This window comes from Apodemus sylvaticus, chromosome 14 (genome assembly GCF_947179515.1).
Source record: "Apodemus sylvaticus chromosome 14, mApoSyl1.1, whole genome shotgun sequence".
Classification (NCBI taxonomy): Eukaryota; Metazoa; Chordata; class Mammalia; order Rodentia; family Muridae; genus Apodemus; species Apodemus sylvaticus.
Window position 1 is genome coordinate 67,212,423 of NC_067485.1, and position 15,501 is coordinate 67,227,923.

The 15,501-nt window shown below is 38.2% G+C and overlaps 1 protein-coding gene across 1 annotated transcript in view; it reads right to left on the reverse strand.

The window, feature by feature from the left end:
• Window positions 1-14,660, reverse strand: part of Tmem236 (transmembrane protein 236) — a 53,486-nt gene extending 38,826 nt beyond the window's left edge. Inside the window, exon 1 of the mRNA XM_052157453.1 lies at window positions 14,410-14,660. Coding sequence (XP_052013413.1) covers window positions 14,410-14,660 — 251 coding nt within the window. The remainder of the gene's footprint in view (window positions 1-14,409) is intronic.
• Between the last annotated feature and the right edge of the window lie 841 nt (window positions 14,661-15,501).

Genomic DNA, 15,501 nt, shown 5'->3' on the forward strand with positions numbered 1-15,501 from the left:
TAAGGAAGTTACTTCAACTCACTTGCAGACGACACAGAATCAAGTCAGGCTATCAACTTTCAAAGTGGCACCAAGAGCTTAAGCTTTCAACTGAATAAAGTAGTTTACAGTGGTATAATTACATTGAATCAGGATAAGATTGAACTAATGGGAGACTTCCTGCTGCACTAGAAGTCACACTGAAAAATCAGAATTCCAGGTAGAATGCCTATCTGAAGCCCCCCCCCCCACCACGGTCTACCCTCTCAGTACCCCCTCAACGCTATCCCCAACTCTTTCTGCCACCCTCACTGCTGTCTACCAGCTGCCAAAATTGGTAGAACCAGCTCCCTTCTCAACAGCAGCCCAGACAATCCAGAGACCAGAGAGAAAACAGCAACCAAGGAACAAAACACCCATTCCACAAAGAAAAGCTCAGAAATCAGCACATAGACCTATAACCACCCCAAATCTAGCTGCCTAGACACCAGCATAAGAACACAATAAAGAGGCCCTGAACGTTCCAGCAGAGCTGAGGCACAAGCAAACAACCTTAAAACAAACTTTATGAAGATGATAGAGGTCCTTAAATAAAAAGTGACTAAGTCACTTGAAGAAATCAAAGAAAAGGAATACAAAACTTGGAAGAAATGAATAAGTCCTTTAAAGAATACCAAGAAAGAACAAAAAGAAACCAAAAAAGTTAAAGGAAATGAATAAAAACATTGAAGACCTGAAAACAAAAATAGAAGAAATAAAGAAAACACAAATTGAAGAAAATCTAGAAATGGAAAAATCTAGGTAAGTGGACAGGAACCACAGACACAAGCATTACCAACAGAATACAAGAGATGGAAGGGAGAATCTCAGGCATAGATGATACACATACACTGGTCAAAGAAGATGTCAAAGTTAGATAATTCCTGACACAAAACATCCAGGAAACCTGGAATACCATGAAAAGACCAAATGTAAGACTAATAGGAATAGAAGAAATAGAATAATCCAGTTCAACGGCACAGAAAATATTTTCAACAAAATCATAGGAGAAAAATTTTCTGATCTAAAGAAGATATCTATAGAGGTAAAAGAAGTAAAAGAACAGCAAATAAATTGGACCACAAAAGAAAGTCACCTCACTAAATAATAATCAAAACACTAAACATACTTAACAAAGAAAGAATTTTAAAAGCTGCAAGGGGAAAATAGCAAGTAACATATAAACATAGGCCTATTAAAATAACACCCAAGTTCTCAATGGAGGCTTTCAAAGCCAGAAAGGCCTAGACAAGTTTCCTACAGACTCTAGGAGAACATAGATCCCAGCCTAGAGTACTATACCCAGCAAAATTTTTAATTTTGATAGATGGAAAGACATGATATTCCATGATAAAGTCAAATTTAGAAAATATCTACAAAATTGCTTTACAGATGATACTAGAAAGAAAAGGAGGTAAAATACATCCATGAAAACACAAGAAATAAGTACTTTCACACAGCAAAACCAAGAGAAGGGAAACACACACAGACACACCACCACCACCACCACCACCAACAACAACAATAACAACAAAATAGTAGGAATTAACAATCATTGGGCATTGATATCTTTCAATATCAATGGTCTCAGTTCCCCAACAAAAAGACACAGATTAACAGAATGGATGCTTAGATAGGATCTATCCTAGCACTACATATAGGAAGAATATCTTAATATCAAAGATAATATTACCTCAGAGTAAAGGGTTAGAAAAAGATTTTCCAATCAAATAAATATAAGAAGCAAGCTGTTGTAGCCATTCCAGAATCTAACAAAATAAACTACAGTTAAAAATTTCTCAAGAAGAGGGAAAGGTATTTCACACTCATCTAAGGAAAAATCCACCAAAAGCAACACTATTAAAACTTAAATCATATATTTAAAATTAATATATTAAATCATATATTAAATCACACGTTAAAAGTGAGAGACTTCAACATCCATTCTTATTTATGGACAAGTCATCCAGACAAAAACTAAAAGAGAGAAATACTGGATCAGCATTGTGAACCAAATGGACGTAACAGATATCTACAGAACATTTCACCCAAACATAAATGAATATACCTTCCCAGGACTTCATGGAACTTGCTCTAAAATTGACCACAAGTCTAAACAGATACAAGAAGAATGAAATAAATGCCTGAATCTTATCAGACCACCAGGGAAAAGATGATTTCAACAACAATGGCAATAGCAGCAAAAACAACAGCAACAGCAAAAACAACAGCAACAGAAAGCCTACAAACTCATGGAACCTGAAAAACTCCTTACTGAGTCAAGATATAAATAAATAAATAAATAAATAAATAAATAAATAAATACTTGCTAAGATTTAATGAAAATGAATGTATAACATACCCAAACTTAAGGGACACAATAAAAGCAGTGATAAGAGAAAAGTTCATAACACTAAGTCCCTTCATAAAGAAATAGGAGTGATCTCATACTAGCAACTTAACAGCACACCTGAAAGCTGTAGAACAAAAAGAAGCAAGCACATCCTAGAGGAGTGGACAGCAGGAAATACTCAAACTAAGGGCTGAAATCAGTAAAGTAGAAACACAGAGAACAATATAAAGAATCAGTGAAATAACGAGTTGGTTCTTTGAGAAAATCAATAAGAGATATACCCTATTCAAACTAAAAGATGGAAAAAGAATATCCAAATAAACAAAATGAGGGGGGCATAGAAACAGACAAGAAGGAAACCCAAAGAATCATTATATCATACTCTAAAAACGTAGACTGCACAAAATTGCAAAATCTTAACAAAATGGATAATTTTGTTCATAGATACCACTTACTAAAGTTAAATTAACTTAAATAGACCTATAACCACAAAAGAAATAGAAGCAGTTATTAAAATCTCCAAAGCAAAAAACAAAAGAAAACACTCAAGGTCACATTGTATTAGCACAGAATTCTACCAGACATTCAAAGAAGAGTTAATGCCAGAACTCCTCAAATTATCTCACAAAACAGAAACAGAAGGATCATTGCTAAATTTATTTTATGTGGCCACAGTACCCTGATAACTAAACCACACAAATATTCAACAAAAATATTATAAACCAATTTCTGTTATGAACAAAAACACAAAATTCTCAATAAAAACACTCAAAATATGAATCTAAGAACACATTAAAAAAGGATCATCCACCATGATCAAATAGGCTTTATGCCAGAGTTGCGGGGATGTTCAACATATGACAAACAGTCGATGTAATCCACCATCTAAACAAACTGAAAGGAAAAAAACCCATATGATTTTCTCTCTTGATTCCAAAAAGCCTTTGACAAAATCCTGTACCCCTTCATGATAAAAGTCTTAGAGAGATTAGGGATACAAAAGAAATACCTAAACATAATAAATAAAAGTAATATACAGCAAGCCTATATAACCAAAAAAGAAATTAATTAGAGAGAAACAAAGTACTTTTCCAAAAATCAGGAACAAGGCAGGGCTGTACAATAGGTACATGTTACAGTTGTTTAGCTTGGGAATTTTGTAAGACTCCTAACAGTGGAGGCTGGGGATCCTCTGACTCTTGCCTGTTCTTGGGACCCTTTTCCTCCTGCTGTGTTGTCTAATCCCGCTTTGAGAGGAGGGTTTGCACCTAGTCTTATTGCATTGTGTTATGCCTTGTTCACTTGATATCCCTGGGAGACCTGATCTTTTCTGGAGGGAACCAGAGGAGTAGTGGATCTGAGGAAGAGAAAAAGGTGTGTGTATGGTGGCAGGGGGTACTAGGAATAATGGGGAGGTAGAGAGGCTGTGATTGGGATGTGTTGTATGAAAGAAAAAGAAAAAGAAAAGAAGGGGGAGAGGAAACTACTGAATTCAGGTTTAAAATACAAATACCCATAAAATAAAAATTTCTCTCTATATCTATTCAATATAGTACTTGAAGATCTAGCTAGAGCCATAAAACAAGAAAAGGAGATCAAAGAGATACAAATTGGGAAGGAAGAAGTCAAAGTATTATTAATTGCAAATGGTATGATACTATACATAAGCAACCTCAAAAAATATATCAGGGAATTTCTACAGCTGAGAAACACCTTCAGTGAAGTGGCTGGATACAAGATTAACTTTTAAAAAAATCAATAGACCTCTAGAAAGAAATTAGGGAAACAATACCCTTCACAACAGTTACAAACAATATAAAATATCTAACAAAGCAAGTAAAAGACATGACAAAAACTTCAACTATTGGAAGAAAGAAATTGAAGAAATCAGAAGATGGAAAGATCCCGTGCTCATGGATAGATAGGATTAAAATAGTAAAAGTGGCCATTCCACCAAAAGCAATCTAAAGATTCAATGCAATCCCCATCAAAATTCCAGCATAATTCTTTAGAGATCTTGAAAATACAATACTCACTTTCATATGGATAAACAACAACAAAAAAGATAGCTTAAAGAAATCTTAACAATAACAAAACTTCTGGAGATATTCTCATCCCTGATTTCAAGCTGTAGCAGAGTTATAGTGATGAAAACCACATAGTATTGGCATAAAACCAGATCCTTGATCAACTGAATTGAATGAGCAGCCAGACATAAATCCACACAACTATGGACATCTGATTTTTAATAAAAAAGCTAGAAAGGGGGTGCTAGAAAGCAGCTAGGTGCTGCTCTAACTGGATGTCTGCATGTAGAAGACTGAAAATTATTCTATACCTATCACTTTGCACAAAACTCAAGTCCAAGTGGATCAAAGACCTTAATCTAAGACCATATACATTGAATCTAATAAAACAGAAAGTAGGGAATAGCCTTGAACCATTGGCACAGTGTTCTTAAACAGAACACTGCTAGGGCAGGTACTAAGATCAACAATTAATAAATGAGACCTCATGAAACTGAAAAGCTCATGTAAGGCAAAGGACACTGTCAATAGAGAAAAAAATGGCAGATGGCAGCCTATAGAATGGGAAAAGATTTTTAGCTACTCCACATCTGATTGAAGACTAATATCCAAAATATCCAAAGAACTCAAGAAACTAGACATCAACAAAGCAAGAATCTGATTAAAATGGGGTTCAGATCTGAACAGAGAATTCTCAACAGAGGAATCTTAAATGGCCAAGAAACACTTAAAGGAATGTTCAACATTAGCTATCAGGCAAATGCAAAACCAAACTGCTTTGAGATTCCATCTTACACCTGCCAGAATGGGTAAGATCAAAAACACGTGCATCAGCTTATAAGGTCAAGGATATGAAACAAAGAAAACACTCCTCCATTGCTGGTCAGAGTGCAAACTTGTATAACCACTGTAGAAATCAGTATGGCTATTCCTCAGAAATTTGGGAATTGATCTACCTCAAGGACCAGCCATACAACTCTTGCCAATATACTCAAAAGATGCTCCAGCCTACCACAAGGATACTTGCTCAGCTATGTTCATAGTAGCTTTATTTACAGTAGCCAGAAACTGGAAACAACCTAGACGTCCTTCAACTGAAAACTGGATAAAGAAAATGCGGTACATTTACACAATGGAGTATTACTCATCAGTTTTTAAAGAGTGACATTATGAAATGTTCAGGCAAATAGATGGAGCTACAAAAAAAAATCACCCCAAGTAAGCTAACCCAGACCATGCTATGGACTCTCTTATAAGTATATATTAGCTGTTATGTAAAGGATAATCACACTACAATTCAAAGACTCAGAGAGGCTAAGTAACAGGGAGGACTCTAGAGGAGATGTGTAGATCACCCTGGGAAGGGAAAACTCAATAGATTATGTGGGTAGACAAGGCGCAGGTATGAGTGGGAACAAAACGGATCAGGAGAGGAACAGAGGCACTGAGGGAGCACATGGGGAGAGATGATTGGAATTGGAGAGGGTATTTATGGGGTAATAGAACTAGTACAGTGGAAACTTCCTGGGACTTATGAGAAGTCCTAGTAATGGAGGAATTGGAGCTTGACTCAGTAACCAGGCGAGGCTTCCAATGGTGGGACTGGGGCACCAAGCCAACCACAAAACCTTTGACTGACAATCTATTCTGCCCGCAAGATGTGTTCAGGAAAGGTGTGCAGAACTTGTGGGAGTGGCTAACCAAATGACTGGTCTAACAAGAGGCTCAAGCCATGAGAGAAAGCCACACCAGCAAGGAACCAGAAGCAGGTCAACCCAGAAGTCTAGGGTAGAACCAAACACAACTGCCCCCTCCAAGTCAATGAAATAATGAAATGATTCCTAGTGATATTCTGCTATACTCTAGATTGGTGCTCAGGCCAGTTGTCTTCAGAGAGCCTTCCTCCAGAGCTTGGGGAACCCTGCAGAAGAGATGGAGGGTAGATTGTAGGAGCCAGAGAGGTTGAGGACACCAGGAGAACGTAGGAGCCAGAGAGGTTGAGGACACCAGGAGAACGTGGCTCACAGAGTCAATGATGCAGGGTTCATGGGGGCTCACAGAGACTGAAGCAGCAATCATGGAGTCTGTGCTAACTCCTCCACATTATGGTTATTTACCTTGGGGCTTTTGTGGAACTCCTAACAGTAGAAATTGGGGAGTCTCCGACTCTTTCTCTTGTCTTAGGACCCTTTTCCTACCACTGGCTTGCCTCACCCAGCTTTGATATGAGGGTTTTTACCTAGTCTTATTCCATTGTGTTATGCCTTGTTAGATTAAAATACCTCGGAGACTTGCTCTTTTCTGGAGGGAGGTGGAGGAGCAGTGGATCTGGGGGAGAGGATACTAGGAAGAGTGGTGGGTGGAGGGCTGTGGTTGGGATGTGTTATATGAGAGAAGAATAAATAAAAACAGGGGGAGAGGAAACTACTGAATTCATGTTAAAAATACAACTACCCACTTAGTTTCCTGTCCCCCTCAGCTGTGCTGAATACATGTTCAGTACAAAGTGTTCTAAAGACAGAGAGGTAATGACCTCTGACATTAATGTGCTTTTGGGTTTGTAGGTGTTGCCTAAGTTCAGGATGAGGAAACCCCTCTTTAAAGTTAGTCTTCTAGAAGTTTCAAACAACTGGACCCTTAGTTGTAAAGCATGGAGCCAATGGTGTTGAATTGATGGTTGAAGTCAGTATTTTAATCAAAAGGATGTCAAGATATGATATCCAGACATTAGAAAGCCAGCTAGCATCCAAGGAGAATTCTAAAACTGTATAAAACCCAGGAACCACGGGGCATGGAGGCCTGGTGGGATTCTGCAAACTGAAAACAAACAAACAACCCCCCAAAACAAACAAACAACAACAAAACCAGAAGGACTAAGATTATGCCTGAGCCCAGTGGGATGACCTGACTATGTTCATCTTTCTGAGAGACTTTGGGACAGATACAGTGTGCTTGGAGAAGTCACCCTGACAAGACATCACAGAAATGGCTTCTTATAGTTTTGACAATGAATAATGTGCTTACGGAATGATGGGGCGGGGCGGGGGGTAGGGGAGAGGGGGAAGGGAGTGATAAATAGCAATCTAGGCCAAGGGCAAGCTCACTGATATATAAAGGGAGTCCTCTTGAAAGAGGACTGGGGGGAAGGTGCACAGTGGCAGATTTTATCGCATAAATAAGGAAGACCATTCTGGTAATTAAAACCACAAAAAAATACTAAGATCCCTGTTTTAAAGAAAGAAAATCAAGAGGCAGATGGTCTACCTATCTTGTTCAAGGCAGTTTAGACACTGAACTCTGGGATTTCTTTCAGTCATCAAGTTGAATTTTAAGGGACAAAGTTGATGTTCAGAAACCTTTATTCAAGAGGGATACAGCTGCTGGGTGGTGGCGGCACCGGACTTTAATCCTGACACTCAGGAGGCAGAAGCAGACAGATCTTTGTGAGTTTGAGGGCAGCCTGGTCTACAGCGCAAGTTTCAGGACAGGCAGGGTTAGTCATAGATAACATGTTCAGAAGTATGTATGGCACATTGGAGGTGATCAGCAAATGTTGGTTCTTATTCCACTGCCAGGATACAAAGCAACAGCAAAATCACAATGATCTAAAACGTCACTTTAAAAATGGACTTGCAAACTTCACACTGCCACAGATTTCTGACACAGCCTATTTTGAAGTAGTCGTTTTATAAAACAGACTAGGGAGAATTCCTGAAGCACAGCTCCGGGACCAGAGGCAGTCTGGGTATGCCATGTATCCTCCAGAGCTGTCCTGTCCCCAGTGACCTTCTGAACATCCAGAAAAGTGTCTCTCTGGTGGATTGACATAAGCACTTAGTTATTTACTTAAGCAGCTTTTCCTTATCCCACCTTGCCTCTCCCTAATCCATAGGCATGATAACAGGCCATCAAGAAAGGACAAGTCTAAAGGAACGAGGAAGTGTTTGGGCCAAGCGAAAGTTCAATGTCTTCTGTTGACTCAGTGCGTGTCTTCGGCTCCAGGGCATGCTTCCTCTTCATAAAAGGAGAATTATGGTCACCTGGTCAATTCACAGTTCTATCCGGTAGGTCACAGAGAAAAGGAAGCCCAAAGCACTTGTGTAAATGCAAAAAGTAGTGACAAAAGAGATCCTACAAAATACTTCAAATTCTAAGAGCACCACTGTTGGCATCTGCTTTTCTTCAGTTTTAGCCCGATTTATTCCATTTCTCAAGATTACTTTAACAATTAAGCAAGTTTCCATTTTAAACAGAAATAATCAGCTCTGCTGAAGGTCACTAACACTGATATCTATAGAAGCCTCAAGACGCTGTGCCAGTGACTTCAGATGCACAATCTTATGCTTAAAAAAATGCTCCCAAATGGAAACTAGATTGTCTCTGTTTGGTTCTTGAGAAAACTAAAGCTCAGAGAATATATATAGCTCCCATAAGCCAATGTCAAAACTGAGATTTGGGCACCAGGGAGCCAGGAGACTCCACAGCTTTCAGTGCACAACCCACCAGGAGAAAGTGATCTCCCAGCAGTGCTTTCACTTCTGAGCACTGAGGTGAGATCTCCACCTTCTCTCTGGAGGAGAACAGCTAGGAGTGCACAGGGCCTAACATCAGTGGAGCAGCTGGGACAGAAGTCTTTCTTCAGCCATTTGCACCAGGGATCCAGGAGATTCCACAGCCTTCTGTGCACAGCCCACTAGGAGAGAGTAATCTCCCAGCAGTGCTTTCACTTCCGAGCTCAGAGGAGTAAGGACACAGGCTTACAGGCCCACAGGAAGAACAAACTCCAGCCAGAGACAACAATACCAACTAGCACCAGAGATAACCAGATGGCAAAAGGCAAGCACAAGAACCCTACCAACAGAAACTAAGGCCACATGGCAACATCAGAACCCAGTTCTCCCACCACAGCAAGTCCCGGATACCCCAACACACCAGAAAAGCAAAAGTTGGATTTAAAATTGTATGCTCATGATGCTGATAGAGGGCTTCAAGAAAGATTTAAATACCTCTCTTAAAGAAATATAGGAGAATATCCATCAACAGGTAAAAGCCCTTAAAGAGGAAACACAAAAATCCCTTAAAGAAATCCAGGAGTTCATGGGTCAACAGGCAGAAGCCCTTAAAGAAACACAAAAATCCCTTAAAGAATTACAGAAAAGCACAAATAATCAAATGAAGGAACTGAACAAAACCATCCAGGATCTAAAAGTGGAAAATTGAAACAATAACGAAATCACAAAGTGAGACATCTCTGAAGATAGAAAACCTTGGAAGGAATTCAGGAGTCATAGATTCAAGCATCAACAACAGAATACAAGAGATAGAAGAAAGAACCATAGGTGCTGAAGATACCATAGAAAACATTGACTCAACAGTCAAAGAAAATGCAAACTGCATAAAGCTGGTAACCCAAAACATTCAGGAACTCCAGGACACAATGAGAAGACCAAACCTAAGGATTATAGTTATAGATGAGAGTGAAGATTTCCAACTTAAAGGGCCAGTGAATATCTTCAACAAAATTATAGAAGAAAACTTCCCTAACCTAGAGAAAGAGATGCCCATGAACATAAAAGAAGCCTTCAGAACTCCAAACAGACTGGACGAGAACAGAAACTCTTCCCAGTACAAAATAATCAAAGCACCAAATTCACTAAACAAAGGAAGAATATTAAAAGTAGTAAGGGGAAATGGGCAAGTAACTTATAAAGGAAGACCTATCAGAATCACACCAGACTTCTCACCAGAGACGATGAAAACTAGAAGATCCTGGGCAGACTGCATAGAGACCTTAAGAGAACACAGATGCCAGCCCAGGTTACTATACCCAGCAAAACTCTAAATCATCATAGATGGAGAAACCAAGCTATTCCATGATAAAACCAAATTTACACAATATTTGTCCACAAATCCAGCCCTACAAAGGATAATAGATGGAAAATGTCAGCACAAGGAGGGAAACTATACCCTAGAAAAAGCAAGAAAGTAATCTTCTTCCAACAAACCCAAAAGAAGATACCCACACAAACATATAAATAACATTAAAAATAACAGGAAGCAACAATCACTATTCCTTAATATCTCCTAACAACAGTGGACTCAACTCCCCAATAAAAAGACATAGACTAACAGAAATTTCTCATGTTAATCTTCAATTCTATCAGAAAATGTTTGTAATTCCCCTTATAATTAATTTAGTAATGTTTTATGCCTACCATTTTATCTGCATTATTTTTCAAGATACTTTTCAATTTTAATATGTCTTTCTATATATTTCCTCTATGTTATCAGAAATGTTTTCAATGCAAATCTTTTTATCCCAATGTTTCTAATTCCACCTTCAATTAATTATATCTATCATTTTATATGTAAAATTTTCCATGAAATAGTCAATTTTAATGTGTTTGTCTATATATTTCTTGAATTTTACCAGAAATATTTTCCATGTATATCTTCAATTTTATCTGAAAATGTTTATAATGCCACCTTCAATCAACTTAGAATCATCTTTATGCCTATCACTTTATCTGTATAATTTCCATGATAATCTTTAATTTTAACATGTTTTTCTATATATTTCTTCAATTTTATCAGAAATAGTTTCCATGTAAATCTTCAAGTTTATCAGAAAATATTTATAATTCCACTTTCAATCAACTTAGGAATGCTTTTATGCCTACCATTATTACACCTATATAAAATTTTCCATGATAATCCTTAATTCTAACATGTTTAAAATTTTTAACACCTAAAATTTTTCTACAGTTTTATCAGAAATATTTTCCATGTAAATCTTCAGTTCTATCATAAAATGTTCTACTTCATATTTCAATTAATTTAGCAATATTTTACATGTCTACCACTTTACTCTTTAATTTTCCATGAAAATTGTCAATTTTAACATGTTTTTCTATGTATCTCTTCTATTTTATCTGAATTAGTTTCCATGTAAATTTTTAATTTTATCATAAAGCGTTTTTACTTCCCTTTTCAATTAAAAACAACAACAACAACAACAACAAACCTGAGATTTGTATACATGTGTGTTCTTTGGACACATTCTTGATTAGGTCTCTGGTACCTCCCTCTCTAAAGACTAGTTTCATAAGGTTCACATGGTTTTTCCTGGGATGCTTTCAAACAGTCTCATCAGGTATCAAACCCATGAACATAAGGATCTGTGAAACTTCAAATGAACAACTATCTACCTAGTTACTCAACGATAATAAATAATAAATTAAAATAATAGTATTTGGGATCCCTGCTATGTATATTAACAGTTGTGGTTTTGTTAAGCTATCTTCATGTAGCAATCAAGGTTTAATGCCCTGCATATGACTGTACTTGTAGAAATGCCAAAATAACTTTGAAGTTGTAATGTGTCACTATGCTGCCTCTCACATGTTCAAATAACAAACACTATATTGTTGGCAATAAGATATGAGTATTACTGAAGTAAACATCTTTGGGCAAAATACGCTCTAATGCTATTGAAATAAGACATACTTGGCTTACCTTCAAAGTCAAAATGAAAAAAAAAAGAAAAAATTCATAAAATAGAAGAAGTTGCACAGAATTTGACAGTTCTGGGCAAGCTAGCTGTGTTTCCTGACAAAGTTATCACTTTAAATTTCTATTGTTTCAGATATAATGTAAAGGTAACATCTAACTTCCTTATGTTGCTAAATTTAGCTTTGCTGAGTGTGTAAAATGCCTGCAATTATTTTCATGAGCTGTTTCCTCTCTTTAACGACCCTAGAAGGTAACTACAAGATAGTGTTCATGAATGAGCTCATGAGGAAATAGTGGCAGAGTTCACCAATTTGCAGATAAAGTGACGTCTATGTAAAACTACTGATAGCACTGGAGGCCAGCCTCACCCAAAAATACAAACTAAAGTGTGGGAGAGGGTTCTCCAGAAGAAAATACTGAAAGATGAAGTTGTGACAACTAACTGGGACCCTTAGATTCAGGGACTACATGGGACCAATATAAAAATGAAGTTTGAGTAGATCCCCAAAGGGATGAGACTTTGCCACACCCTGAAGATTAGGAACAAAGGACTTCTCTTCTACTCAACTTCAATTGCCTATAGACCTGAAACCTTGTTCATCAGAGGTGGTTTGAAAGGTAGTTGGAGTATGAACCTTAGATTGAGACAGGATAAAGTCCAAAGCCCAGTTTATCACTTAGTACACTGACCTTGGAAAGGTTGCTAAGTTTTCCTGGGTATCAGTTTCCTTTGGAAAATACTAAAGACACACTCATCACAATGTCTACTTTTTGAGGTAAGGCACCTGTATGAAGTGGTCCACAATTAAAAGATAAAAATCCATGTATAACACCATCAGCACACAGGATCTATGAAAAGGCCATTATAGCTTAATACCCACCACATTGATAATAAATTATATTGGAAAGTTCACCACCTGAATAACACTTGGAATGTAAAGTCCTGGAGATATGAGCCAATGTAAAAACAAACCAGCAAAACTTAAGAGCCTTGAGCAGGGGCACTGCAGTGGGCTATTGTCCTTTACTGTCACTGTCATTTGGAACTGCCATTATCTCCCCAAAATCCTTTGCTCATCTAATAGTCATGGAAAGTCAAAGGAACTTGGGGTATATAGTCCACCTCTAAGACACCTATTGGTGATACTGAGATTCAATCCAAGGTTGGAAAGTCTCTGTCTCATCCAAACCACAAGATGATATACTTCTTAGAAGCCTGGTTCTTAGGGACAGAAAGTGGCCTGGCCACCTCCAGTATTGTAGCTGTGGAACCATTGGTAAATGGCACCCATACTTCAGCTCTGATGTAGTCATCCTTCCCAAGATGACTACATCACTGTATATACAGCTTTCACATTTCTACCCTAAATTATGTTACAATGCTCAGCTCTTCCCTGCTCAAATTTGCCCTGTGTTGCTCACCCATGAAGTGAAAGATCGCTAATGAAAAGAATTTAACTTAGAGAAAATAAAGAAACCCCTGATTGGAGAGAACCAGACCCGAACTTCTAAAAAATACAATAGTAACAGGGGTTGTTCTGTAGCTCATGAGTCAAAGATGACAGGTAATGCCAAAGGAGGAGGAGGAGGAAGAAGGAGGAGGGGGAAGAGGAGGAGGAGGAGGACAAGGAGGAGGAGGAGAAGAGGAGGAGGAGAAGGGAGGAGGAGAAGAGGAGGAGGAGGAGAAGAGGAGGAAGAGAAGGAGGACGAGAAGAAGGAGGAGAAGAAGGAGGAGGAGGAGGAGGAGGAGCAAGAGGAGGAGGAAGAACAGCAACAAGGTTTTTTTTCACTCTTTTTAAGCTCTCACTGTGTGGCCCAGGCTGACCTAGAACCCGTGGATCCTCCTGCCTCACTCAGCCTCCTGATTGCTGGGGTTACAGGCATGTGGCAATGCCAAATCTTTATCTAAGGCACTTTTGTATTATCAAGGATGTATTTTCTCCCTGCAAGGGTTAGTAGGCTGTACGTGCGAGGATCACATAGAACTTGTGACCATCCAAAGCATTCTTTTAATGTTAAATCTTAGTAATCAAGTTGCCTAAAACATCTCAGTTAATGAATGGCCCGATCATGCCTTAGACCAACAAAGTCCAATGTGAACGCCTAAAAGGAGATGTTACTTTCAGTTTGGCATAACTGGGTGAAACTCTGCATCCTAAGCTCGTGATTGTGATGTGCGTAGAGCAACTCTGAAGACTGTACAATTTAGTGTGCTGAGAAACTACTGGCAATAATCAAACCAACAGACCTTGTTATCTTGTGTCATTTGTTATTTAGGAAAAAAATGATCATAGCAAATGTAGATGATTTCATAACACCAATACGTTGACATAAAAGATATAAGAGATAGCACAACATCAATACATTTACAAAAGCGCCATGTCACTATTAATCTTGTACATACTTGTGCTAAGTTCACTTGCTTAGCACACATGTGCACATCATATTCAAAGATAAAAGCACAGCAGGGGCTCCCTGCTAATGAGATCCTCTACTTACCATCCTATGATTTTCTTGTAAAGATGCCGTTTCTTGTATAGGACAACTTTTACTGGAACCCAGATGAAGAGACTCACTACAGCCACATAGGCGATGGAACAGGAAACAATGAGCCAATAGTGAGTCCTCTCAGACTTTGTCCGCTGATTGGCAGTCGCAAACTGTTCCATTATCACAATGGTAGGAATGGAGAAGGCAGCAAACTCAAGCAGCTCAAACAGCACCAGCTTGATTATTTTTCCAGAAGCCATGCTGAGAAGCACTGAGGAGTGGAGGAGCTGACACTCCCCTGTTCACAGTGAGCAGCATATATAAACACACCCGGGGATCAAGTTCCTTGTCCTCGAATCGAATCGCTAACCAGGGATTTTATTCTTTTATTGACCCTCATATGGTTCAATGATCTGAGTTAACAGTCCTAGTTCTCTTAAAGAAACAGAACCTCTGTAGAATTGGCCACTAATGTATTTACACATGCCTGACTAGAAGTCAGGTGAACTCTCAAGCATGGAAAACTGGTAAAAACAAACAAACAAAACAGAAAAAAAAACAAAAATAGAGGTTTTGGTTGAATTGTTGTAGATTGTTGTTTTTAAATGCAATGTTTATGGGTAAATTTGCACAAGAGTCATTTATATAATAGATAGTAGCCCTTATAATATAGAATCACTAGAATAACGTAATTCTAGAGTTAAAAAAATATTTCATTTACTAGATTACAGCTGTCCTTTCAGACCCCGGTTTTTACATGTAAGTAAACTCGTGCAGAGAGGCATTCACACTCCAGATCTTCATCTTCAAAACTCCTCTCTATGATTCTTCAAAGTTCCGAGAAAAGAAGTTTGGGCTGAGATCATCAGCTTTCTAACCAGGATCCCTCCTGACAACATCTTCACTCACTATTTATGCTGATCGGTGTGAAGCACGGATTTACACTACTCTTGTCTCACTGGTCAGGAAACTGTCACAGAATTCACAGAAGCCTGTCACCACGATTTGCACATCAGAGCTCTTCATCTTGTTTAAAAAGTCACAGGAAATACCTAAAGTGCACATGTATCCATGGAAGACAGACACTTCCTTCAAAAAACT